This window comes from Salarias fasciatus, chromosome 5 (genome assembly GCF_902148845.1).
Source record: "Salarias fasciatus chromosome 5, fSalaFa1.1, whole genome shotgun sequence".
Lineage (NCBI taxonomy): Eukaryota > Metazoa > Chordata > Actinopteri > Blenniiformes > Blenniidae > Salarias > Salarias fasciatus.
The window spans coordinates 6,035,651-6,061,456 of NC_043749.1; the positions used below are offsets into that span (position 1 = coordinate 6,035,651).

At 45.2% G+C, this 25,806-nt stretch overlaps 2 protein-coding genes across 2 annotated transcripts in view; both read left to right on the top strand.

Annotated features, from left to right (window-relative positions):
- Positions 1-12,291, top strand: part of LOC115387982 (inter-alpha-trypsin inhibitor heavy chain H3-like) — a 39,124-nt gene extending 26,833 nt beyond the window's left edge. The window contains exons 15-21 of the mRNA XM_030090891.1: positions 7,982-8,142; positions 9,804-9,830; positions 10,346-10,504; positions 11,186-11,387; positions 11,490-11,662; positions 11,929-12,040; positions 12,153-12,291. Of these exons, the coding sequence (XP_029946751.1) occupies positions 7,982-8,142; positions 9,804-9,830; positions 10,346-10,504; positions 11,186-11,387; positions 11,490-11,662; positions 11,929-12,040; positions 12,153-12,291 (973 nt within the window). The remainder of the gene's footprint in view (positions 1-7,981; positions 8,143-9,803; positions 9,831-10,345; positions 10,505-11,185; positions 11,388-11,489; positions 11,663-11,928; positions 12,041-12,152) is intronic.
- A 1,991-nt stretch (positions 12,292-14,282) lies between these two features.
- LOC115388722 (inter-alpha-trypsin inhibitor heavy chain H3-like) lies at positions 14,283-25,007 on the top strand. Its single transcript, XM_030091988.1, has 22 exons — positions 14,283-14,419; positions 15,962-16,018; positions 16,127-16,150; positions 17,488-17,642; positions 17,718-17,822; positions 17,955-18,117; positions 18,218-18,328; positions 18,430-18,555; positions 19,065-19,181; positions 19,267-19,435; positions 19,893-20,018; positions 20,170-20,351; positions 20,436-20,621; positions 21,368-21,507; positions 21,607-21,764; positions 21,963-21,992; positions 22,259-22,366; positions 23,373-23,486; positions 23,587-23,788; positions 23,957-24,132; positions 24,215-24,308; positions 24,390-25,007. The coding sequence occupies exons 1-22, from the start codon at positions 14,315-14,317 to the stop codon at positions 24,526-24,528; spliced, it is 2,787 nt and encodes a 928-aa protein (XP_029947848.1). The 5' UTR covers positions 14,283-14,314; the 3' UTR covers positions 24,529-25,007.
- Positions 25,008-25,806: the final 799 nt, after the last annotated feature.

Sequence of the window (25,806 nt, forward strand, 5' to 3'; positions counted from 1 at the left end):
GAAAAATGACTAACATTGTGTTTGGAGAGTCATTTAGGTCACTCTGTGCTTTCTGTCCTCGACCAGCAGCTGTGGAGCTTCTCCCCCGTCTCTCACTCTCACACTGGCGCTCACACAGCTCTCTAGCCTTGCGCAGCAGCTCCAGCTGCTCGCCAGCTGCACACAACGGCAGACAGTGTGAATGTTGTGGACCGGATTTTGGCAAAGTCATTTGATAGTCTTCCTTAGGAAGAGAAAATTGGTGCTAAACTGCAGGACAGATCAACTCCTAAGACTGAGCTGTGGTGAAAGGTGAAAGGTGGTGAAAAGTAACAGGTCTTTTCAGCTGTCCTGGTCTGACCAGGTGAGCTGCTGACTGGAAGAGCTGTCACCAATAAAATGTCCTGCTGGCCACGCCTTTGGATGAAACCATCTCGGGGATGTGTTGTCTGGTCAAAGTGGACTTTGGGGATCTGTCTAACTTTGACAGGGTGTACAAAAGGCATGAAAGCTAATAGAAGTTACATACAAAAAACAGACACGTATGCTGAAAATGAACTTCCCCTCTTTGGAAGACCAGCAGCCGCCACTGGGTCAGATGTAATGTGGATGCCCAGGAACTTGATGTTGTCCACCCGCTCCACCTCCTCCCCATGAATGTAGAGAGGGTTCCATCCTCCTGGATCTCCTAAAGTCCACAATGACCTCCTTGGTCATGCTGGTGTTCAGGATGAGGCTGTTGTGTGCACACCATCCGGTCATGTGCTGGATCTCCTCTCTGTAGTGAGTCTCATCATTGTCCGATATGAGACCCACTACGGTGGTGTCATCTGCAAACTTCACAACCATGTTTGTGGGATGAACAGTGTAACAGTCATGAGTTAACAGTGTGAAAAGGCCTGGGCTGAGCACACACCTGTGCAGTGTGCCTGTGCTCAGGAACAGCGTGGACGATGTCTGGTCCCTAATTCTCACCACTTGAGGCCTGTGGGTGAGAAAGTCTTTGATCCAGAGGCACAAAGAGGCTGACAGACCGAGGTTGTGGAGCTTCAGTGTCAGCTTCTCCGTGATTACAGTATTAAAAGCCGAACTGAAGTCCACAAATAGCATCCTAACATAGATGTTGGGACGCTCCAGATGAGTCAGGGCCGTGTGCAGTGCTAATGAGACTGCATTCTCTGTTGACTGGTTCTTCCTGTAGGCAAATTGATATCTGTCCAGAGTAGCAGGGCTGATGTCCTTGATGTAATTTAAGACAATCCTCTGAAAGCACTTCATAATTACCAGGGTCAGAGCAACAGGGCAGTAATCATTGAGGGAGGTGACAGCAGCTTTTTTTAGGCACAGGCACAGTGATGGAGGATTTAAGGCATACAGGTTAAAAATGTCCACAAAAACACCAGCCAGCTGATGTGCAAACAGCTTCAGGACCTGACACCTTATCTGGTCCTACAGCCTTGTTGGTGTTGGTCCTCCTTAGAGTGGTGCTCACTTGAGTTTGCTGCCGGATGATGGGCTGAGGCTGGTCCTCAGATTGTGGAAGGTGAACAGTCGCTGTGCTGCCAGGTGTGTCGAAGCGTGCAAAAAAACTGTTCAAGGTGTCTGGCAGAGTGGGCTTGTGGCTGGTCTGCTGGTTGCTGTTATTGTATTATATTAATGGTTCTGATGCCTCTCCACATTTCCCGTGGGTTGTTGTCAGTAAAGTGCCCCTCAGTACGCTCAGGGCCGGCGATTAGGCTGGGCATCCAGGGCACTTGCCCAGGGCGCCGAGCAATAGGGGGGCGCTTGATGAGGCCGTGAGGCGCACGGCCCAGGATGCGCTGCTGTGACAGCCGTTTGAGCAGCGCACTGCTTGGTTCACTTGCTTGCGTCCATCGACAACTATTGGTGACTGTCGCCCCCCCCTGCTCAACAACTGTCACGGCTAGATGCCCTTCTTCAGTTCTGCTGTAGTGCAGAAGAAGCCTCCTCATTCCATACCTGAACTGTTTTGGTGGTTGGTTTGGTCCTGCAGATCAGAAGTTTATATGGTGGAAACAGTTAAACAAAGATGTGATCTGACATGCCCAGGTGAGGAACTGCTACAGCCTTGTACGTTCCTGGGATCTTTCAGTAAACTTGATCCAATATGTTATTTTGTTTGGTGGGAAAGTGTGCAAACTTGTGGAATTTTGGAAGCACTGCCTTTAGTTCCACATGATTGAAGTCTCCAGCCACAATCACAGCTGCCTCGGGGTTGGTGTTCATCTGTGTGCTAATCAGACAGTAGAGCTCCTCTAGCGCTAGCCTGCGGTGGGATGTAAACAGCGATGATCAGGATGAAGCAGAACTCTCTCACAGTTTTGAATGGTCTGCATTTCACAGCCAGGTATTCCAGATTGGGTTTGCAGTGCGTTCCGATGATGTATGCGGCTGCACACCAGGAGTAGTGGATGTAGACAGCGAGCCCTCCCTCTGTGCATTTAGCAGAGACTGCAGTCCTGTCTGCTCTGAACAGAGAGCATCCCACTAGCGCTGGGTGTGTTGTTATCCAGCCAGGTTTCAATGATGATCGCCATACAACTGTCCCTCCTCTGCGAGATGATCCTCAGCTGCATCTCTTCCATTTTGTTAGTGAGCCATCGCACATTGGCGAGAAAGAGACTGGGAAGAGCTGGCCGGTGCAGGTTAGCATGCAGCCCAGCACACACGCCGCTCTTCTTAACCCGCATTTGTTGACAGTGTCTCCCCCATCTCCTTGGCCACAAAGAAGGCATGGTGAGAGCCGTAGTGGTCTGCTGAGTCTCCGGTGGTATGGAATATGGATCATGGATTGCTTAAAGTTGGCAGTTTCTGCCAATGTTCAATAATTCAGCCCTATCTTATTGAATTCGGGCTTCCAGTAAGTGGAGCAAAAGCAAAACAAACAAAAGCCGAGAGCCCTGAGCCGCCATCTTGTGAATAATTGGAATTGGAATTTTACAGTACCTCTGGATTGGCAGACCAGGGTGGTGGTTCCCCTTTTTAAAAGGTGCTCCAACTATAGGGGGATCAGACTCCTCCGCTTCCTCAGGAAAGTCTATTTCAGGGTATTGGAGAGGAGAATTCGACCAATAGGATCCAGGTGGAACAATCTATTTTTCGTCATGGAACACTGGACCAACTCTGGTCTGCATCACTGTTAGTAAGTTGGACTTGTTCCTGGTGCATACTGGACTCTGACAGGGCTGAGCTTTGACACCGGTTCTGTTCATAATTTTTATGAACAGAATTTCTTGGTGCGGCCAGGTGATGGAGTGGGTCTAGTTTTGAAACCACAGGATTTCATCCTTACTTGATGTGGATTATGTTGTCCCGCTGGCCTCACTTGAACCTGGATCTATAGCGTGTACAATGTTGGTCTGTCCTCTCCAGTTCGGCGGAGAGACCCAAGTGGAGGAGTTTAATTATCTCAGGTTTTTGTTCGGGGGGGCGGTGAAAGGTGAAGCTCTTGATTTACCGGTCAGTCTTCACTCCTAACCTCATCTATGGTCATGAGTTTTGGGTCATGACCAAAAAGAAAATATCCTCCCTGGGGAGGTGTTCAAGCATGTCCCATCAGGAGGAGGCCGCAGGGAAGACTTCGGATACATTGGAGAGACTGTGTCTCTTGGCAGGCCAGGGAACGCTTCGGGATCCTCCTGAAAGACTTGGAGAACGTGTACTGGGGACAGGGAAGTCTGGGCATCCCTGCTGAGACTGCTGGCCCCGCGACCCAGTCCCGGATATGCGGCAGAAACTGAATGGATGGATAGACGGTTGTGTTTATGGCTGGATGTCGATGTTTGTAGTTCTGTGGCAGAGACAGCAGATTGACCTAATTTATAAATGTACTCAGAAAAGCTTGATTAAAAATAAGATTGTTGTTACGTGCCGAGGGCACGATCGGCTGTTGTCAGTGCCGGGTCAGGCGGTTGCGAAAGGAGAGGCAGCGGAGCTGGGTGATGGTGCTCAAAAAGGTAGAGGTTTATTTACAAAGAAAATAATGGTGAGGTATCCAACAAAGGAAAAAGGACCAAAGAAAACAATGAGCAAAGTAACAAACAAGCTGGCTCAGGACGTGACGGTGCAGGAGGCCAGGAGCCACTGGACCCCTCTCTCTACAGGCAGCAGCTTCTTATGCTGCCGGTGATTAGCTGATTGGCTCCACCTGGCATGGCTGTTTCCAACAAGGGAGGTGAGGTGCAGAGCAGGAGAGCACTCAGAACCAAGACGGCTCCAGGGCCGTAACACCCCCCCCCCACTTAAAATCATCACCAACACCTCCCAAAAATAAAATAAAAATGTCCATCAGCACCACCGGTTGACCGCCTTGTTTCCTTCTTGTGATGCATAAGGTCTTTAGCCAATAACGTGGGACATGGGCAGCCATGGCTGCGGCTGTCCGATGGGCTTGATGATCAGGACAGCATGAACGACCGGTCCAGGGCAGAAGGAAGGAACCACCGACGGATACGGACCACCAGGAACCACCACTGGGACGGGACACCTGGACACAGGGAGAAGAGGAGGCGCAGCGAGCAGGGGGGCCAGGATCAGAGGAGCAAACACCCCCTGAGCGGAAGCAGTTACCTCAACACCGATGGGACGTGCCCATCGATGTGCCGAAATATCACGCAGCGGGGCTGTACCAGGCGCAGCACCCGACGCACCAATCCTCTGCTTGGTCCAGTGGTTGTCCAGGTTCATGGCGGCTTTTCCATCAAATCGCTTCTTCTTAGCTTGGGAAGAAGACAGCGCCTTCCGAGCTAATACGGTGCCCTACTGCCGCTGTTTCCTACGCTTTGAAACAAAGTCCGGTGCACCACCTCCAGACAGACTCGGAGACAAAAATCGGCCCTTTAACTCCTTCAGGGGGCCACGAGTTAGAGGTGGGGGAACACCAGGAACACCCTCTGGTTTCTCAGCTCTGGGCTTCACTTTGACACCATTTTCCACAAGGCCAGAAGGGGGCCCACAATCCCCGGGGAAAACGGGACCACAGACAGGGTCACCCAAGTCAACAACACTCTCCTGAGTCACTTTCTTAGCCTGTGCTCGAGACAGGACACTCACGGAGGAAACATCAGGATGTTGACTAGCCAGATCATCATGTGGACCCACGATTGGCTGGGAGCCCACCTCAGGAGAAGGATAGACCTTCCCATCAGCAATGTCATTTCCTAAAATGACATCCACTCCATCAATCGGAAACCGGTCCCTTACAGCCACCGGAAACACTCCACTCACCAGGTCAGACTCAAAATGGATGTTATGCAGAGGGACTGGCACGTAGTCCAACCCAATACCTCTCACGACAGTGCTCACTTTACAATCGGTCTTATGGCCAAGAGGCAGGACACCAGAGAGAATGAATGACTGCGAACCACCTGTGTCACGCAGGACTCTGACTGGAAGCTTGGATTCTCCTGGGACTGAAACGAATGCTTCAAAGATGAATGGCTTGAAGCACTCATCAGGAGAAGTGGCAGGCAGAGGAGACACAGCAGTGGAACCAGCTGGGCAAGTTTTAACCAGAGCAACACCTTTGGGTTTTGGCTCGGTCGACCTGCATCGACGGAGCACATCACAATCTGAAATCAGGTGACCAGTCTTATGACAGTAGAAGCATTGCTTCGGCCTACTTGATTTCGGACTGGTGGATAACTCTGGCTGCACAGGCTCTTCGTCTTGATTGGTGGTTGGCATACGATCACGTCTGAAGACAGATTTGTGAGTAAGGGCAAACTCATCTGCTGAAATGGCAGCCTGCTGGAGCGTACATACTTTCTGCTCATTTAGATAGATGAGTATACGCTCAGGAAGACAGTTCTTGAAATCTTCGAGCAGGACTAACTCACGCAGAGCATCAAAGCTTGTAGTTTTGGTAGCAGAGCACCACCTGTCGAACAACAAGGACTTTTCTCGGGCAAAATCCACAAAACTCTGGGCAAAGGATTTCTTGAGGCCTCTGAATCTCTGCCTGTAAGCTTCCGGGACAAGTTCGTACGCCCTGAGAATAGCGCCTTTTAAGATGTCGTAATTAAGACTGTCCGAGACTGACAGGGATGCACAAGCTTCCAAAGCTTTACCAGCCAGTTTGCACTGTAGCAAAATTGCCCAAACATCCGGTGGCCAGTGCAGCGCGCACGCAATACGCTCGAAGGCCCCGAAGTAAGACTCCACTTCGGCTTCTCCAAATGCAGGGACCAACTGAATATTTTTGGAAACATCGAACGTATCGCGGGACGCAGTAATTGGCTGCTCTGCGCCTCTAACCCGTGCCGCTTGTAGCTCCAGCTGACGTATTTTGAGAGCAGATTCAGCTTCCACTTTCTTGATCTCCACCTCTCTAGCAGTGGCAGCTTCAGCTTCCACTTTCTTGATCTCCACCTCTCTAGCGGTGGCAGCATCCAACTCCAGCCTCTTAAGTTCCAGCTCGCGCCTGAGCTGAAACTCCCGCTCTCTCTCCTTCTCCTCTCTCTTGAGTCGAGCAACTCGGACTCCCACCTCCACCCGGGAAATTCCGGTATGCGGGGAGGAAGAAGAACTGGAGCTCGCAGACGATCGGGCTCCGGGCTTCTCCTCAGCGTCACCCGCTAACTTAGGCTGGGAATCGTCGCGCGCCACGGCCCCCTCCGCAACCACGCCAAGAAGCACCGAGGACGCCCCTGCATCTCCCGGTACCGTCACCGCCTCGTCATACTCAGGCAAAACAAGTACACCCTTGCCAACTAGATCGGACAGCACAGCATCCCTCACCTCATTCACCCGCAGGGCCGAGGGTATCACAATGCCATAATGTCGAGCAATGTCCAGCAAATCACATTTCCGGCAATCATAGAAAACTTCAAAGGTGGGGTTAGCCACAAACGCCTGCAAGTCAAACACCATGACTCACCCCCTAACAGATCACGTCAAGGCCTGAACAAAACCACAGCTGACTGTCATCCACAGTCAGCTCATTAGCACCTGACTCCAATCAAGCCACACACAGCCCACACTCCCAATGGAGAAAGCTAAGGAGTGCAGACAACGACCGACCCGCACACACACGTCACACACAAAAACCCGCCATACACATGAGCCCGCTTGGGGGAGGGGAAGAAAAAAACCAACAAAGCAGTGCACAAAACAAAGCAACACCCAGAATCCTAGCCACCCAAAACTCACCTATTCTGTCTTCTGGGGTTTACCAGGCTCGAGTTTTCACCCCACCCGGGATACACCCCAAAAACAACAAACTAAAAAAACAAACAGGTGCCGATGGAATGGCTGTGTGACAGCCAAGCTGAACACCTCTAGTCTCGTCTGGGTACGCAATGTTTAACAAAAAGTGCAAACTGCAAAAGGAACACCCAACTCACCCAAAAATGCACAGTTCCAAACACACCAGCTCGTGCGACCCACAGCAACAACCATGGATTCCCGGACGAGCCCCCAAATGTTACGTGCCGAGGGCACGATCGGCTGTTGTCAGTGCCGGGTCAGGCGGTTGCGAAAGGAGAGGCAGCGGAGCTGGGTGATGGTGCTCAAAAAGGTAGAGGTTTATTTACAAAGAAAATAATGGTGAGGTATCCAACAAAGGAAAAAGGACCAAAGAAAACAATGAGCAAAGTAACAAACAAGCTGGCTCAGGACGTGACGGTGCAGGAGGCCAGGAGCCACTGGACCCCTCTCTCTACAGGCAGCAGCTTCTTATGCTGCCGGTGATTAGCTGATTGGCTCCACCTGGCATGGCTGTTTCCAACAAGGGAGGTGAGGTGCAGAGCAGGAGAGCACTCAGAACCAAGACGGCTCCAGGGCCGTAACAATTGTCTTATTCACTTTTTTTCATTCTTCCACATCTATTTATTGATCTTTACTTCCAATATTTTTCATTGTTCTTTCTGGCCATTTGTAGCAGCCTATTTTAATCTTGACATTTTAATTTACAGATATCTTGTGGTTTTGTACATGTAAACATTTCTTGGCTTCAAATTGCCTCTTCTGTTTTCTCTTACAGCAAAACTGGTGAATCAGATGTGAAAGCCAATGCCACGGCCAAAGCCCTGGAAATGTCCCTGGATTACCACTTCGTAACCCCTCTCACTTCCATGGTGGTCACCAAGCCTGAGACTGAGAACAAAACGGGAGAGCCTTTAATTGCTAACAAGCTGACTGAAGGTAATTCAGGTTCAAGATTCATGAAACTTTATTGATCCCCAAAGGGGAAATTCAATTTACAGCTGTTCTGCCAACACAGCTCATGGCTGCGCACCAGGTGGCGTGCTGCACTTGAAGGCAAGAAACAGCAGAGTTTGGGGTGGGGGAGTATTCAATGGGGTAAATCAACAAAAGGAACAAAATTTCTAATTGTTGTTCAGATGAAAGCATCATTAGAGGTTTGAACCAAAAAAAGCAAAACCCACAATGAACTCCACCTGTGACATGACTGGGTTAGAGGGGTAGGGAAAAGGGGAAAGGGAGGGGTCATACAGCTTATCTGCTCTCAGATCATGGGGTGCAGTCAACTATACATTGGAAACTACTGTTTTATGGCGAATACGTCTTGTTTTGTTTGATGACTGCAAAGGAGTACAGGGGAGGGGTGGAGAAGGGAGGTTAAGTGGATAGGATCAATGTGTGTAGTAGTTGAAGAGTTCATGTGTGCAGGTGAGCCGTGGCTCCCTCTCATGACCATAGGTGAGGATGTGGACGTAGATTGACCGGTAAATCGAGAGCTTCGCCTTTCGGCTCAGCTCCTTCTTCACCACGACGGACTGATACAATGACCGCATCACTCCAGCCGCTGCACTGATCTGCCTGTCAATCTCCTGCTCCATCCATCCCCCACTCGTGAACAAGACCCCAAGATACTGAAACTGCTTCACTTTGACCAGAGTCTCTCCACCGACCTGGAGGGGGCAAGCCACCTTCTTCCAGTTGAGGACCATGGCCTCGGATTTTTCGGTGCTGATCCTCATCCCTGTTGCTTCACACTCGGCTGCGAACCTCCCCAGTGCATGCTGTAGGTCCAGGTTCAATGGAGCCAACAGGACGACATCATCTGCGAAAAGCAGAGATGAAATCCTGTGGTCCCCAAACCGGACCCCCTCTAGCCCCTGGCTGCACCTAAAAAACAGTCATTCTGAACAAAATTGTCCATCTTGCAACTGACTTCGTTGTTGATGTTAATCTCTCCTTTGAGCCAATTGTTGATCAAGGTTGCAGCTGTTGGGCAATGTTATTGGCTGCTTTCTTCAAATTCCAGCTGCATGGCCAGGTACATAATCCGATCAGCAGCAGACCCTTCATCATACATCAGACATCAGACATCTCCCACATCTTCAAAGAACAGGGGTGCCAGGCACATGGCCTCCCACTTTTCCCATGCATCGGCCACGTAGCCAGCTGCCAGACTCCCATCTGGGCAGGGACATTCCCCCACATCTCTGCTCATTGTTGAAATAATCTTGTCAATTGCATTGAGAGACCCGTTGATCAGTTTCATTTTGAATTTGAAGTTTCGAAGACCAAGCAAAGCAGAGGTCCAAAGAGAGATGAAGGACAAAGCTGCAAGTGGGGAAAACATGATGGAGGGAGAGAAAGATAGGAGAGGAGGAAAACATGCAACCGCCTCCTTTAAGAGCGAGAGCAGAAAGTCAATCTAAAGCAGAAAGAAATGGAGAAGACTAAAATGTATTCTATGCTGTCTTGTCAAACATTGCCACTGTCAACAATCATTCAGAACAATTAAGCAAAATATTTTAGCTCATACAGACAAAGACATCTCAGGCTATTTGTAACTGGTTTTGTTGTCTCTGACTGTTTTTGTTTTTCAACAGCCCAGAGACAAATGGCAGAGAAAATGGGTAAGACTGTCTTCAACAATACTGTACAAAAATAAAAAAACAACAATTTTCACCTGACTTTAACTTTTTTCTTTGAATCCTCCATCAGATTCAAAGTATCTCTATTCAGATCCCATTTTTGGTGAGTATATTTTGGTGTTGATGGAATCATTGCTCAGGTATGTTTAATTCCTCTAATCATTATAATTACAACCTTTCATTTTCCAGCAGGACAGCTGTAATGAATTGAATGTTTACATCCCTCACTACATAGATAGTCCACAGGTATTCTTGGTGGTTCCTCTGATGGGACCTTTGGTGGAGAACATGTGGAAGAACTTTTCATCTATTGATTCATTTATCTTTATATCTTTTTCATCAGTGATGTGAAGGGGAACGTGTGATTGGCTGCAGACGGGAAAAGTGGCAGCAGTAATGTCAGATTGTTGTTCTTCAGAGCAGTCATGTTACTTTGCTGTGTAACCCTGGATGAATATTCCCACACTCATATTTGACCATGAACTTTGTGACTGAAGGAATGATATCACAGCTGAGTTCTGGTGTTCTGCTGTCATCCATAGTGGATGGAGATCCTCATTTCATGATAGAGCTTCCTGACAGACATGATGCTTTGTGCTTCAACATCAACGACAAACCAGGAACCATTTTTAACCTCGTCAGTGACCCAGAATCAGGTAAGCCCTCAGTCCAGTTTATAATGAAGACTGTATTAAACTTTGACATTTTTAAAGGAGGGGTATCATGCAAAATCCACTTTTTTGAGTTTTGTATAATGCCATAGTGTCATTTCCCCATAAAGAAGACGCATGGAGTTGTTTCCTGAACCATTCACGCATTTGAGCAATCCCTGAATTTCCCCCAGGCAGCCATGTTGAGCGTTGAAACGCTCGTTGCTGCACAGCTCCGCCCATAATGCACAGCTCTGCCCCATCTCTGACTAGTCTGCACAGCTCCTCCTGCACAGCTCGTGCTCCCCCATACCTCTACACTGCAAATAGCTGAGATGGACGCTCTGAGGGGGGCATGTCGCTAAGCTGAGGAGATTCCTAAAGAGACCGGGACCCATTTCCAGTCGTTTGAGGCAGCCTGATGCAGAGGCAAATTTGATTTAAGTTTTTTTTGACACATGCAGCTTTCACCATCCAACTTTGGGCAAAGCTGCTGCTGTGTTTTTTACTAAAGGGCTAAAAAACATGTAATACCCCTCCTTTAAACTGCAACATGTTGTTCTTTGACAGACCAGTCAGTCTGTTGGTGATTTGGTCATTTGAATGATTTGTCACTTTTCGACTTCGAAAAAACCAAATATATCTTGCTGATTATCAGCGAGTGACTGGATCCAACTGTTTCTTCAGGTATTGTGGTCCATGGCCAGATTATTGGAGACAAGAAGATTTCCCCTGACGGGACCATGAATACCTATTTTGGGAGTTTTGGCATCATTCACCAGACTCTGGGTGTCAGACTGGAGGTGAACACTCAAGAAATGTCAGTGTTTCAGGACAACAAGCAAGTCAAGCTGCTGTGGTCTGATACAGCTGCTGTCAAAGGACTCAAGTGAGTGATCACATGTTTTCCTCTCAGATAAAAACTTCCTCCTACTGTAAGATATCCAGAAAAGAAATGTTCATTCTGCTTTGTACGTTCTCTCTGCTGCAGCATGGATCTTCTTGTGACCAAAGATCGCAGTCTAACAGTCACACTGAAGGATTCGGTTAAGTTTGTCATTGTGCTGCACAAAGTGTGGGCGAAGCACCCCTACCACAGAGACTACTTGGGCTTCTACACTGTAGACAGTCACCTCCTGTCCCCTTCTGTCCATGGGCTGCTGGGTGAGGAACACAATCATTCAGAAGTATATTGGTCTAGTTGTGATTTGCTCTTCATTCAATAAGGGTTTGAAGATGTTACTCAATATGTTTGTACACAATCATGAAACCATTGCTTGAGAGGGTTGTTTTATTATTAGAATCACAGAGATCAAATGTGGTAAAGCTGAATTTCTTTGTCCCTAATTTGGAAAAATATTATTTGTTGTGATAAATAGGATTTTGATCATCTTGTTTTAAAATGAGGCTCTCGATGATTCGTCATTTAGGTCAGTTCTATCATGGGATTGAGTATGAGGTGACGGGGTTGCGTCCAGGAGAACACCCTGATAAACCAGACGCCACCATGTATGTGAAAGGACGTGAGCTCAATGTGACCAGGTATGCCTCAAAAATCTGTAACACCTGTAGTGTGTGTCCTAAATGTACAGATTGTTGAATACGGGTCCACAGGGTTAATAAGTCTTGTTGAATTGTGTTTCTCTGTCCACAGAGGCTGGCAGAGGGACTTCAGCAGAGACGTGAAGAATGGAGAACGTGTTCCCTGTTGGTTCATCCACAGTAATGGGACCGGCCTCATCGATGGAGACGCGTCAGACTACATAGTCTCCAGCCTTTTCACAACAGATTGATACCAATTAACATTCACCGTTCAAACCGTCACAATCAAATTAATTCAATAAATCTACACGTTCACATGTAATCAAACCACATATAATCACAATACTCTCATGACATTATGTGTCTGAAAGAAATCAAGGATGACTTTGTGTTTGAAATGATCTTTGACCCTCGGGGCGTCATGACTCACGACCCTGTAACCATCAACAATACGCCCATAGAACAAGTGTCTTCATATAAATACTTGGGCTTGATGGTGTCCAACAACCTGAGCTGGAGTGAACATGTTGACTATCTGTGCAGCAGACTAGCTCAAAGACTGCACTTCCTTAGAAGGCTTCGTCTGTTTGGGGTGCGTGCAGAGATCAGGGCGATATTCTACAGTGCAGTTTTTGCGAGCGTTGTAAGATATGGCATGGCAGTGTGGTACGGCTCCCTGACCGTCCAAAGTAAGACCAAGTTACACAGAATTGTAGCAACAGCACTAAAGCTAGTGGAGAACTCAGACTCCCAACCGCTTCAGCTTCTGTATGAGGAGGTTGTGGTCAGGCAAGCCTCCAAAATCTTAGCTGACCCTTCTCACATCCTGTTTTCGGAGTACGACCTGCTGCCCTCAGGGAGGCGCTACAGAGCTAGCAGATGTAAATACAACCGCTTTAAGCTCTCTTTCGTGCCTACCTCCATTACTCTGCTCAACAAACAAATCAGCTCAGCCCAGTCTTCCTCCACTCCTTGTCTAGGGTAGTGGAGAGGCCTCTCAGCTGTGGATCCACTACCCTGACCCCCAACCCTCCCTGTATGGAGAGGGTTCTGGGTCCTGTACATCTCCCCCTGGGTTGCTCCCAGTTTTCGGAGCAGGAGGGAGGCCTTCAGATGTGGATCCCCTGCCCAGCCTCGCCCACTCTTTCTCTTCCCGCAGCTCCCCCGTCCATAATTATTTGCACGCATACACATTTGCACTTTGTACAAGTCTGCACTTTTTCTTACCTTTCATCTATTTTAATTGTATTGTTTTTATTGTATATATCATGTCTCTTCTGTAATGTTGCGTTGTTGTTTTGTGTCACTAAATGTGTGTTTGCAGCTTTGCACTACCATGCCCAAGGCAAATTTCCCCATGTGGGATAATAAAGTTTAATTCATTCATTCATTCATTCATTCATTCATTCATTCATTCATTCATCATTCGTTTTGTCAACAATTTCGAATGTCAAGTTCAAGCATTGTGTCATTTTTGGATCAAGGATGGGAAATACCTTTGAACTTCCGAACAGAATCTTGCTTCTCCAACTGCAAGGTCCCGATTAGTGACTCCAAGCTGTATAGTCTTCTTTGACATCCAACTTTGCAGAGTTTGAAGATATTGCTCCTCTCTACTGTGTGTAGAAAGTAGTTCATACTTTAAAACACACAGTTGACTTTAATAATGTCAAATTGTTCCTTTTCAAATTGTTGTTTGATGAAATTAAATCCTGGTTAATGTGACAGCTTGATATACTTATATCTGACAATCAATCTGTTTGAAAGCAGCACATTCCTAAGAAAAAAGTCTGATGTTCTAAAATTTAGGTCTCCAGATTAGAATGATTCCTGTATAACAAGATACACAAATAAAGGTTACACTGAGTCTAACTACATTCTTCTGGTTTTACAATGACTCGAATTTCTTTGACTACAAAATACAAAATGTAGTTGATATATAGTCGTCAGTTCTCACAACCTCATTCCTGTCCCAGCCTGTGTAGAGAAAATATATGCACCCACGCAGTATAAGTAAATAATGAAAACAACACTAGACAGACAAGTTATTTCATGCCTTCCTTCAGTCCCCAGAACACACCAGTTTACAGGAAACCAAGCACAGTGACTCACATACTATAAAAAAGACGTTGTAGAGGCGGAGGGTCCCTCCTCCTGGGCAGTGATGTGTGGGCGGAGCATCATTTATGGGAAGACTTTACCCCCACATGCCTCAAATTCCCTCCACACTTGTTTTCAACCATGCCAGGGGAAGTACTGTCCCAGTTCCAAGCCATGGCTGCAGTGTGGAGAGTCCTGCTGCTGCTGTGGGTTTGCATCTGGCTCCCAGCTCAGGCCCGGAATGCGGTGGAAATCTCCAGGACAGAGGACTGGACACAGGTATCCTCAACAAACTAGATGTGTAGGATTTGCATGTGTTTTGTTGTCGATGCTTTGTCATGAAAGTTTGTACTTACAGTTGTTAATGATTGAATCTTCCCCACCAGCAACCCTCAGGTGCACAGACCAATATCAGGAACCTCCGATGTTTTTTTTTCCCCTTTTCTGTTTAAGGGTAGGGTTGAAAGGAAAAAGTGAAAAAAAAGATGGCATGCAGTGAGAGTGGTCACAGTCATTTTCAAAAGAAGGAAAAACTGTGCACAATTAAATGCTTTCAAAACGTCAAACAATCATAATATGGTTGCCATTTTAAGGTAAATTTTGCACTTTGCAGCATGATCTGGCACATCTTGGACTAAAAACAAACAAAATGCAACATATACAGTCAGATAGTAATAATGATAATATTGTGATTTCCTGTCTCCCACCATCGTGTCTCTGAAATCAGCGGTTTAATAAAAATATCCTCGTAGTTTTGTGGGTTCCAGCCACAGTGTAGTGAACTGATATGATGTATGGCCAAAATTAACCAAAGTCGAGCATTTTTTTTGTGCTACATCAACACAGTGTGAAGTGGAAAGAAAATGATACTTTTTTTTTCAATTTACTTTTATTACAAATCAAAAAGAAACTGAAAAAAATGTGCCATGCAGAACTACTCAACCCACTTTAATCCTTCTAAATGAAATCCAGTGTAACCGAGAGCCTGTTGTTAAGCAAAGGCCTCAGACATTCTCTGTGAGATACGGTGGTGGCAGCACCATGCTGGAGCGATGCTGTTCTTCAGGAGCGACAGGGAGGCTGCTCAGAGTCGATGGAGTCAGACGTCTGCGAGACTGGGGGCGGAAGTTCACCCTCCAGCAGGACAGTGACTCTCAGCGTACAGCCGCCGTTAGAACAGTCAAGAAAAAAGTGTGTAAAAGTGTGTTCCCGAAATCCCTCCTGAACCGTGTTTGCTTTTGTTTGGGTGCAACATCCTGCTGAAAGACGCATCTCTCAACAGGAAATGCTGTTTCCCCCAAAGAGTGTAAACAGTCAGCAACAGCGCTTAGGCATGCTGAACAAGACACAGTGACGTCCGGATTGTCATGCTCAGAGCATCACAATGCCTCTGCTGCCTTGATTCTTCCCACAGTGCATTATAATGCCGGGTACTGAATGCGTATCCTTACGTCGCTGATATGACCACTAAAACTTGCTGCAGCAAATTGAGCTTCAGACACTGCTAGTGCAAATTCAATGACAATCATTCAAGCAAGGGTTAACTTGTTTCCTGATTTTTTTTTTTCTCTGGTTTGTCCTTTCACAGTTGTAAATCTTTTCCCACGCCTACATGAGACCTTTCTTTGAAACACACCTGTTTTCCCAGATGGGCTGCTTGTTTAATATTCTTGTAAAACCGGCTTTAAAATATAATTAATGAAACAGATAAATGGCAGCTTTACTGGAGATGAATAATCCATGAATCATGTATAATTTGTGAGATGTTAGAGGTGATGATAGATGGTTGTTTTTGCTGTTGTTGTCTTAATAACCTTTCAGTCATTCTATACGGAGGTCGGGAAAACTGGAGATGGACAACACACCCGATCAATGCAGGTAAATAACTTCCAGCCATCACTTAAGAAAAGAGGAACAACACATTTGCTGAATATTATTTCCTTGCTGTGTTTATAAGCAACTCATTCTGTTTTCTGTCTTTTGCAGAAAAGAAGCACAAAGTCTGCCGATGTAAGGAACTATACTTATTTAACTGCAAAGTTTTCGAATCAACTCTGTTAACTGTAAAATCTACAAAATATACATATCAAAAAAGCAAATACAAGTAAGACCAAAATAACTGGTAGCCTTTACCCCTCAGTGGGGGTATTATCAGTTCATTCATTTCTCATATCATTGCTTCCAGATGGCGCTCGTTCGTATTCTCTCTGGTGATCATTGGCACATGTTGTTTTTTACTTTCTCTCTCTCTCTCTCTCTCTCTGTTTGGAGAAAACAAACACACACTGGGAGCAATTCATTCATCTGTGTTTGATTCTCAAAGCATTTTGCCAGGATGAGAAACAGGAAAGAATTCAGCTCAAAGTCATTGCTAAATAGTGACCCCTGCTATGGGACAGAAATCATGAGGAGCATTTCTCATGATGTCCGATCCTGAGTTCACTTACAACGGGATGCTTTGTTCTCTCATTTGCTGTGAAACAGCCCTGATGTTTTAGTATTTGTGTGATACAAAGCTTCTTATTCTGCAAAATGTCTGTTCCTCAAAGGGTGGAACAAAATCATGCAGTGCAAATCGGGGAAATCAGTTACAATTATCGGGAAATAAATTATTTTATTCAGAGCAGAATTATATAAGATATCTGACATGGAAAGTAAAATGTTTTAAAATTTTGTCAATAATAGAAGCTCATTTTCATACAAAATAGCTGGAGGAGTATTGGTCAACCAAACAGGATAGGTTGCAAGCGATTAATAAGATGTGCGTAAGTTTTAGCAATGTGCTAAACATTTCTTTTTCATAAGTTTCATTAAAAAACACCCAACAACAACCAACCAACCAGAAATGTTCCTGCACAAGGCTGAAGGTCAGCACTAGATGCTTTTATCTTCAGGGCCTTGAAGCAGCACTGCACAAATAACAGATAGGATGCTGGACTGGAAACCACTGCATGGGCTCCGGCTTAATATCATCACAACCATATCGATTGATGTTTTCCAAATCAATTTGATCGGATCTACGATTTGTTCCGAGACACAATTCAGTTTTGGTTCAGTCAAATAAGTCTGTTTAAATACCCACATCTTAGAAATAAACAAACTCTCTGGCAGCTAAAACTATAAATACAGTAAGGAAACCTCTGATCAGGTGTGTTAATATAGAAAAAACAACTAGTTACATTAATGACTTCAGTTACATTGCATTCATTGTGAAATGTTCTCAAAGCAATACACTAAATGCAAAAAAAGAATTAGAGAAATAACAAGGAAACAAGGAAAACAAGGAAATTGTTCCACTCCATCGTTTGGGTTGCTGAAGCGTTGCTCACCTTCCATGCTGTCGTCAGGTGGAGGTGTACAGCGTTAAACTCGGCTGCATCGTCACGTCTCGCTTCGCCCACACCATCATGACCTCCAAGGCTCGGAACAAAGCGAACTCCTCCCAGGAAGTCTTCTTCGAAATGGACCTGCCCAAGACCGCCTTTATCACCAACTTCACCATGTCAGTCAAAACTCTGCGCGCTCCCCCAGTGTGTATCGCCTGTGTGTGTTTGACAAATACTCCTGTGTTTCACAGGGAAATCGACGGTCGGAGCTATGTGGGAGAAGTGAAGGAGAAAGAAAAGGCTAAGAAACAGTATGACAAGGCTGTTTCCTCAGGGCAGACTGCTGGACTTGTCAAGTACGTCTGACTAAAGCTTTTGTCGATGTGTTCGTGTGAATTTTAGCACATGAAATAATTTATTGGCATCAACACTGTGAAGTGCTGAAGCTGTGAAAGTGAAATCTGTTTACCATTTACTATTGATTATAGGGCTTCTGGAAGAAAGATGGAGAAGTTTTCAGTTTCCATCAACATTGCTGCCCAGAGCAGTGTGACCTTCATTCTGATCTACGAGGAACTTCTGCAGCGGAAACTGGGGAAATATGAAATCCTGTCCCGACTTAAAAGCGAACAACCGGTTGAGGAGTTTCAGGTTGATCACACACTTTTCTGTAGCTTCATCAGGACTGCGTGGACACATCAGTGAGGGGTTTAAGTCACAGTAATTTGTGTTTATGTGTGTGTGGACACAGATTCAGGCAGACATCTATGAACCACAAGGTATTTCGTTTGTGGAAGCCACAGCAACCTTTCTGACCAACGACCTGCTGCCTTTGGTCCAGAAAACTGTCACAGACACGACGGTGAGGCTTTTCTAAAAGGTTTTCACTGTTTAACTTTCATGTGCCAAGTACCTGTACAGGTGTTCAGTAAATTTAAATTATCTCTTTTTTTTTTCTCACAGGCGCGTATTTATTTCTCTCCGACGGCAGAGCAGCAAAAATGCCTAGGATGTGAAGGCTCAGTCATCAACGGAGACTTCATCATCACGTACGATGTGAAAAGAGACAAGAGACTTGGCGAGATTCAGGTCAGTAAACACGATTACAAGCAACACATGAAAAGCAGTTTAAATAATTACATCGTTAAACTAATATAGTCACAGTTGACAATAACAATTTACTGAGTAACTATACAGAACCACACAGAGTTCATGCAGTTAGTGAAGTTTCATTGCTTGCAGTAGCAGAGTATCCCTTCTCTCTGCTCCGAGAAGTAGCCTCAGTTTTTGTTTACAGGACGAGGAATCCTTCATAACTCAGGAAACAACCCGCTGCTGCAACATCAACATTATAAACACAAGTAGCAGAAATCCACAGCTTTAAATCAACATGATCAGAGCTGATTATAAGGCGTTTGGGCCGTTTGCATGTCAGCGTGTTTTGTTGCTACTTCTACTTGTCATAAATTTCTTGTAAAGGTATTGCGCCTATGATCTCCCAGAAAACTAGTAATTATCAAGTACTGATAATCAGTCGCTTTCCAAACATTGAACATGACAGAATTCACCTTTAATCTCGTTTTCTTTTTTCCCTTCAGGCTGTGAATGGATACTTTGTGCATTTCTTTTACCCCCCTGACCTTCCCAGAGTCCCAAAGAACGTTGTGTTTGTGATTGACGTCAGCGGGTCGATGGGGGGAACAAAGATTAAACAGGTGAACAACTGCCACGCTTGGCCTTAACACACCGAGCGCATCGCTGTGCACGCTTCATCATTCGTGAAATCGTGAATCTTCTCAGACCCGGGAAGCGATGATCGCCATTCTGAATGACCTCCATGAAGAAGACCACTTCGCTATCATCCTGTTTGATGATAAAATAACCACCTGGAAGAAATTCCTCACCAAAGCAAAAAAGAAAAATGTCAATGAGGCGATAGGCTACGTCAAGAAAATAAGAGAAGATGGAGGTATGAGGACATCATTAACATTTGTTCTATTTAATCTGTTCCCTGTTTGGCTTTGTAGAGATTACAATGTTACTATATCATTTGTTATCAATTTTTATTTTAGTGTTTTCTTGAAAGTGTGACATACCATTTTAAGCATGTTAAAATCCAGTAAGGAAAAAAAAACGAAATATTAAAAGTCAAATGTAATTCATGGACAAAAAAAGCTTAGAGTAAAATGAGTTACGTGGAAGAATTGGTCCCACTCAGCTGTTTGTTGGTTGAATTAACTTCAGATAGTATGTGCTTGATCTACAGTGACGCTGCCAGAAAGTAAAAAAAAAAAAAAAAAAGTCATCAGCGCAAGAAAAGTGTATTTTTCTTCAGCACATTGAACGTCATTGTGTGTGTGTTTTTTATTATTATTATTATTATTATTATTATTATTATTATTATTATTATTATTATTGCTTTTCAGCCACCAATATCAATGCTGCAGTACTGTCGGCAGTGAAAATGCTGCAGACAGAGAGAAAAGGTGAAAAGGTTCCTGAAAGGAGTGCAGACATGATCATCTTACTGACCGACGGGATGCCGAACAGCGGTGAGCTGTGATCAAACACTGAATATCAATGGAAGACCTTTTTCCACCAAGTTGCCAGGAATAAGGAGAGATTGAGCGTTGATTTAATTTGTATGTAATTATCATAACCTGCAGTAAGAAACTGCGCAGTGCTCAATGTATTGTTCTGCAGGTGTGTCCAGCCCTACAAAGATCCAGGAGAACGTGCGCTCTGCTATCGGGGGAAACATGTCTCTGTTCAGCCTGGGCTTCGGGAACAATGTGGCTTACTCCTTCCTGGATGTGATGAGCAGGCAGAACAAGGGTCTGGCGCGCAGAATCTTTGAGGCCTCAGATGCAGTCCTGCAGCTCCAGGTGGGGGGGAGAGATCGTCTGCTTGTACTTTCAAAATCGTTTTACAAACAGTGATCACACATTCTGTTCTCTTCTCTTCGCCAGGGTTTTTATGAGGAAGTGTCGAGCCCTCTGCTGCTGGAGGTGGACCTGCGTTATTCTGACAACAAAGTGGGAAACTTGACTAAAAACCACCACAGTCAGCTGTTCAATGGCTCAGAGATTGTGGTGGCCGGTCAGCTGAACAGCAACGACATGGACAACTTTTTGGTCGAAGTGTTTGCCCAAGGGGTAAGAAATAAATCATTTTTTCATTTATAACTTGAACTAAACTGATCGAGCCACGGCGATTAATACAAACTGTAAGATGTCTCAGCACCCCACTGTGAGCTGAGACAGTTTGAGATTATAAAAACAGTACAGCACATTTTCATCAGATTAAAAACAAGAAACATGTTCAATGATCACATAAGATAGCCACACCCTGATCACTGTGGTGCCTGAATCTAATCACACTCATTGATTATGTGGTGGAAAAGTCTGTGAACCATGATAGTGAGCAGGGGCCTCTTTGGTGAAAAATATGACATTTGATGAATTCAACTGATTTAACCACATTACCACTCGCTTTCTGAAGTGTGAAACTTAAACTATGAATACGACAAAGCATGAACTGCAGTGAGGATGATGAAGACCACGGCTCTCTTTCAGTTCTCCGTCTCAGAGAAGGCAACACGCTACCATTTCTCTAATTTTAGCTGGGACAGCCGACGGCCTTATTTTTAATAAATCATGCGAAGAAAAAAAAATCAGAAGAATAGATGGACAAAATACTGTAGGAGCATGTAATGCCACCAACCCTCCAGAAACCTCCAGAAATCACTTCTTATCGCATTGCTTAATACAGACAGAAAGCATGTTAACCAAGTTTGTCTTAGGTTTCTTGATAAAATTCTTTTCATCAAAATATGATTTACCACATTTAGTAAACCTGCCAACAAGTATAGAGCATCATTTACTCTCCCACCTTTCTCCAGCCTCAAGAAGACTTCGTGGTGCAGGGAGAGGCCAGCGTGCCGGACTGGCCCACCATGTACCCACATCTGGAGTATGTATTCGGCGACTTCACTGAGCGTTTGTGGGCGTACCTCACCATCCAGCAGCTTCTGGAAAACAGGTAGCTTCATCTCAAAAGGTTGCTCAGATCATTTTGTGGAACTGATTTCATACTCTCTCAGTACAAAACGTCGAAAGAAACCTTTTCTCCGTTTTCCAGTGACTTCAGCTCCCAGCAGGAAAAAGACACAGCGACCGCCAAGGCCCTGAATATGTCTCTGCAGTACGGCTTCGTCACGCCTCTCACCTCCATGATCGTCACGAAACCTGAAACTGAGGACGGAGGCAGCTCTTTGATTGCAGATAAACTGACTGAGGGTAGCTGACTGCTAATCTTCTCTTTGTAATAATTTAATGAAAAGGTTATCACGCATTTATTTTCAGCACTGAACTTGTTAAACCGGGCTTGTCTTCATGTTGAAACAGATCCCCGAGTTTTAGCAGCCGGTTTAGTTAACAGGTAACGTTGGCAACGTCAATCTAAGTGTGTTTTCGTCTTGTTTTCCTGTTTTTCAGATCAGCGGCAGAAAGCCGAAAGACAGCAAGGTTTGTCCAAATTCAATCAAAATTTGGTCTTATGACACAGAAGACAGATATTGTTTGGATAAAACACCCTGATAGAATTTAGTTTATGTTTCCATGACTTTCCCAGCTTCTCCTCCCAGCTAAAATGGTTGATCAGAGACATTTCAGCTTTCAGCATGTCTGATTGACAGTAGGAGTCATGTTAAATTAATCAAAGTATTTTTTTTTCCAGATCATTTTGAAGCAATGATAACTTACCCTCTTCTGACATATTTTCTGTTTTACAGGCCACGTACGGACATCCCAAAGAGTCCCTTCGTTACAATCAAATCCGATTGGTAGCTCAGGTACTCAAGCCTCAAGGCGTCGTTCCAGCTCCGGTTCCCGTTCAGACGGTAAACCAGACATTATTTATGAATTGAAAGAAGCGCACTATTAAAACACGAAAATCCGATGTAATTAACACTGACCCACTACAGTAAAATCCTCAACTGACTCAAGTACGTCAGTCATTCTTAATATTTTGTTTCTGAAAGGAATGAGTACGTGAAGACTTCAGTTTGGGTCAGGCCTGTAAGTGGGGAATTGACATGTTATCCCTGTGAGCGTGTTGAATTGGACGCATTATTTAAAAAAAAAAGCTGTGGAGTTTGCATGTTCCTCCTGTGCACAGGTTTCCTCCAGGCACTGTGGTTCCTCCTGCTGTTCAGAAAAATGTGTATGAGCTTAGCTGGTAATTGACTTGAATGAAAATTTTCTGGGGCTGTCGAATGATTAAAATTATTAATCAGATTAATCACAGTTTACAAATTAATTAATCATGATTAATCACAAATAATTACAATTTCCAAATATGTGTGAAATATACCCTTTTTTTCCTGTATTGCATTAACAAAAAAAAAAACGACAGGACGTGATTATATATATTTAACACGTGATGTGTTTTTATTTAAGGCTCCAAATAAACTAAATATTCAAAAAACTACAACATGCACACCACAACATAATGTCTGTGTGTGTAATGTATTTGTTCGTGCTTCGCGCGTCACCGCACCGCTTCGCGTGCTGCACGCCGCGCCGCTTGTCATGATGTGCATGAGTTAAACTGCGTTAAAAATTTTAATGAGATTGATTACATAAATTAATTAACGCCATTAACGCGTTATTTTTGACAGCCCTAAAATTTTCATTTTGAAAAGCCAAAACAACATTTATCACAATATTTCAACAACAGACCTTTCTTCTATCTATTCATCCGTTTTCGATACTTTAGTCATTGAGGACTCAGTTTAATGAATTTTTCATGATGAATTGAAGTTACTTGAGCCATGAAGGATCTCGTTGTTTCTGTATATTGTTTTGATTTATATTGTTTTGATTGTCCTCTGGCTCACCCTGCAGTGGACGGAGATCCTCACTTCCTCATCGAGCTCCCTGATAGAGACGACGCTCTGTGCTTCAACATCAATGACGAGCCGGGAACCGTTTTTAACCTGGTCAGAGACCCAGAATCAGGTCGGCCGAGCTTCTTTCACTCTGCTGCTCTCAAATGAAAGCACAAGTTTGTTTTTCTATCGTAATGATCTGAATCTTTAATCATCTTTATTATTTTTAGGCTTTTTGGTTAACGGACAAATTATAGGCAAGAAGAAAGTTGTTCCGGGGGGAAACGTCAACACCTACTTTGGCCGTTTTGTTATCGTCCATCAGAAGCTCGGAGTGAGGCTGGAGGCGAGCACTCGGCACATCTCTGTCTCCCACGGCGGCCAGCAGATTGAGCTGCTGTGGTCCGATACGGGACACTTCAAAAAACCCAAGTGAGTGGCAGCTCTTCCGGAATACTGTTTTTCAGTAATTCTCTCACTGAAAATGCTTTTCGAATTATTTCAACCTAATTCACACCAACACACAGGACTCCTGTGTATTGCAAATCAGTGGTGTTTTCCCATCAGATGCTGATCTGTCTGCCACCGTCTCTCTTCCAGTATGGACCTCAGATTAACTAATAACTGCAGCCTGACGGTGACACTGAAGCACTCGGTTAGATTTATGGTCATCAAACACACAAAGGTTTGGAAGAAGCGACATGACCAACAGGACTACCTGGGCTTCTACACCCTGGACAGCCACCACCTGTCTGCCGCGGTCCACGGCCTGCTAGGTTCACTACAACTCTTCACAACACCACTGCATCACTATTTTATGCTCCAAGACTCCTCATGTGTGAATCTTTTTGACTTCAGGTCAGTTCTACCATGGGGTCGAGTTTGAAGTGGAACGCCGTGAGAACTTGGACGCCATCATGTACGTGAAGGGACAGACACTCAACGTAACCAGGTGTGTTTCTTCTTCAAATTTGGTTTTGGAATGAATTCTTTCTGCCTATATGTACGATTCTATTGTGGATATGTTCCACAGACACTGGCAGAAAGATTTCAGCAGAGATGTGAAGAACGGGGAGAGTACGCCCTGCTGGTTCGTCAGCAACGATGGCGCGGGCCTCATCGACGGAACAGCCTCAGACTACATTGTATCAGACATTAATAAAGCTGAATGAATCTCAGGGAGGCAAACTCACAAGTAATGTTGCTCTAACAGAGGAAACAGTGGCGTGGATCAAAGTGCATGAGCTTTATAAGACCCAGACAGAAAGTAGGGTGTGTTCTCAATCAGCTGATCACAGAAAATGTACAGAGGGATGGATCACCGTGATTGACTGTCACAGAGTTATATCATTCTACATCTATTTCACATTAACTGCTCTCATTTTTCATAATCAAACTATTTTAAAGAAACACTTTGAAGGTGGTTTAACAGAGGTCAATCCGTCCCAGCAGCGTGTTTGAATATCATGGAAATGAACACAATGAGACACGTTTTAGTGGATTTAGGGTTGTGTTCACAGTAAAGATTAAGGGCCAATCCCAATTCTACCCCTAAAGGCCCGTCCATGCTTCACATGTCCGCGTGGGTGCGCGTTGCGCGTTGGTCCGCGTGACGTAAAAATCGTCATGAATTCCTGTCCGCTAGGGTCCGCGCGGACCGATCCGCGGACGTCCGCGCAGCAGCCAGAAATTGAGACCGCGTTGCGCATTGCGCGCAGGTCGCGGAAGAGTGCGCCTGCGCCAGAGCGCCATAGCAAACAAAACATGAGTGTAAAAGTGAAAGTAGACGGAGCTCCAGCCTGATGGCTCCACTTAAAGACACCGAAAGAGTGAAAAACTCGTGGAAAGAGAGAGAGACTGTCTGGAGGGAGGAGAAGGTCTGCAGACAGAAGTGAAAAAGTAACTAATCCCTCCGGCGCCGCCCCCGCGATTCAGAAACAGAAAAAAAAAGGCTAAAGAAACTTTAATACTTAAAGATAATGTACTGACAATGTATATGCTTAATTTTCTCTAAATAATCCGTAATAAAGGAGCAGATAAACAGTCTGTAGAGCCGGAAAAGCTTGTCGAGGCTGCGAGAATCACCGCACCTGCATGAGACGCGCACAGCTGAGCTCAAAATGTAGCATGGTAGAAAGCGCGTCCGCATCGGTGGTGCGCGGACCTTCCAAAGCGGACGCGGAAACGCGTACATGTGAAGCATGGACGGGCCTTTACCCCTACCCCTTACCCCTACCCCTATGATATGCGCGTTCACGAGGCTTAAGGGCTATCCCAATTCTCCTTTTTGAATAGGGGTAGGGGTAAGGGGAAGGGCTATTTCACCCCTTTCAGCGAAGTCTGCATCGATGCTCCCTATTCTCAATAGGGGTAGGCGGAGTTTCACATTGGCCAGAAAAAAAACAACATGGCGCCCACCACGGAGTCGCACAAATGTAAGATTGCTTTCT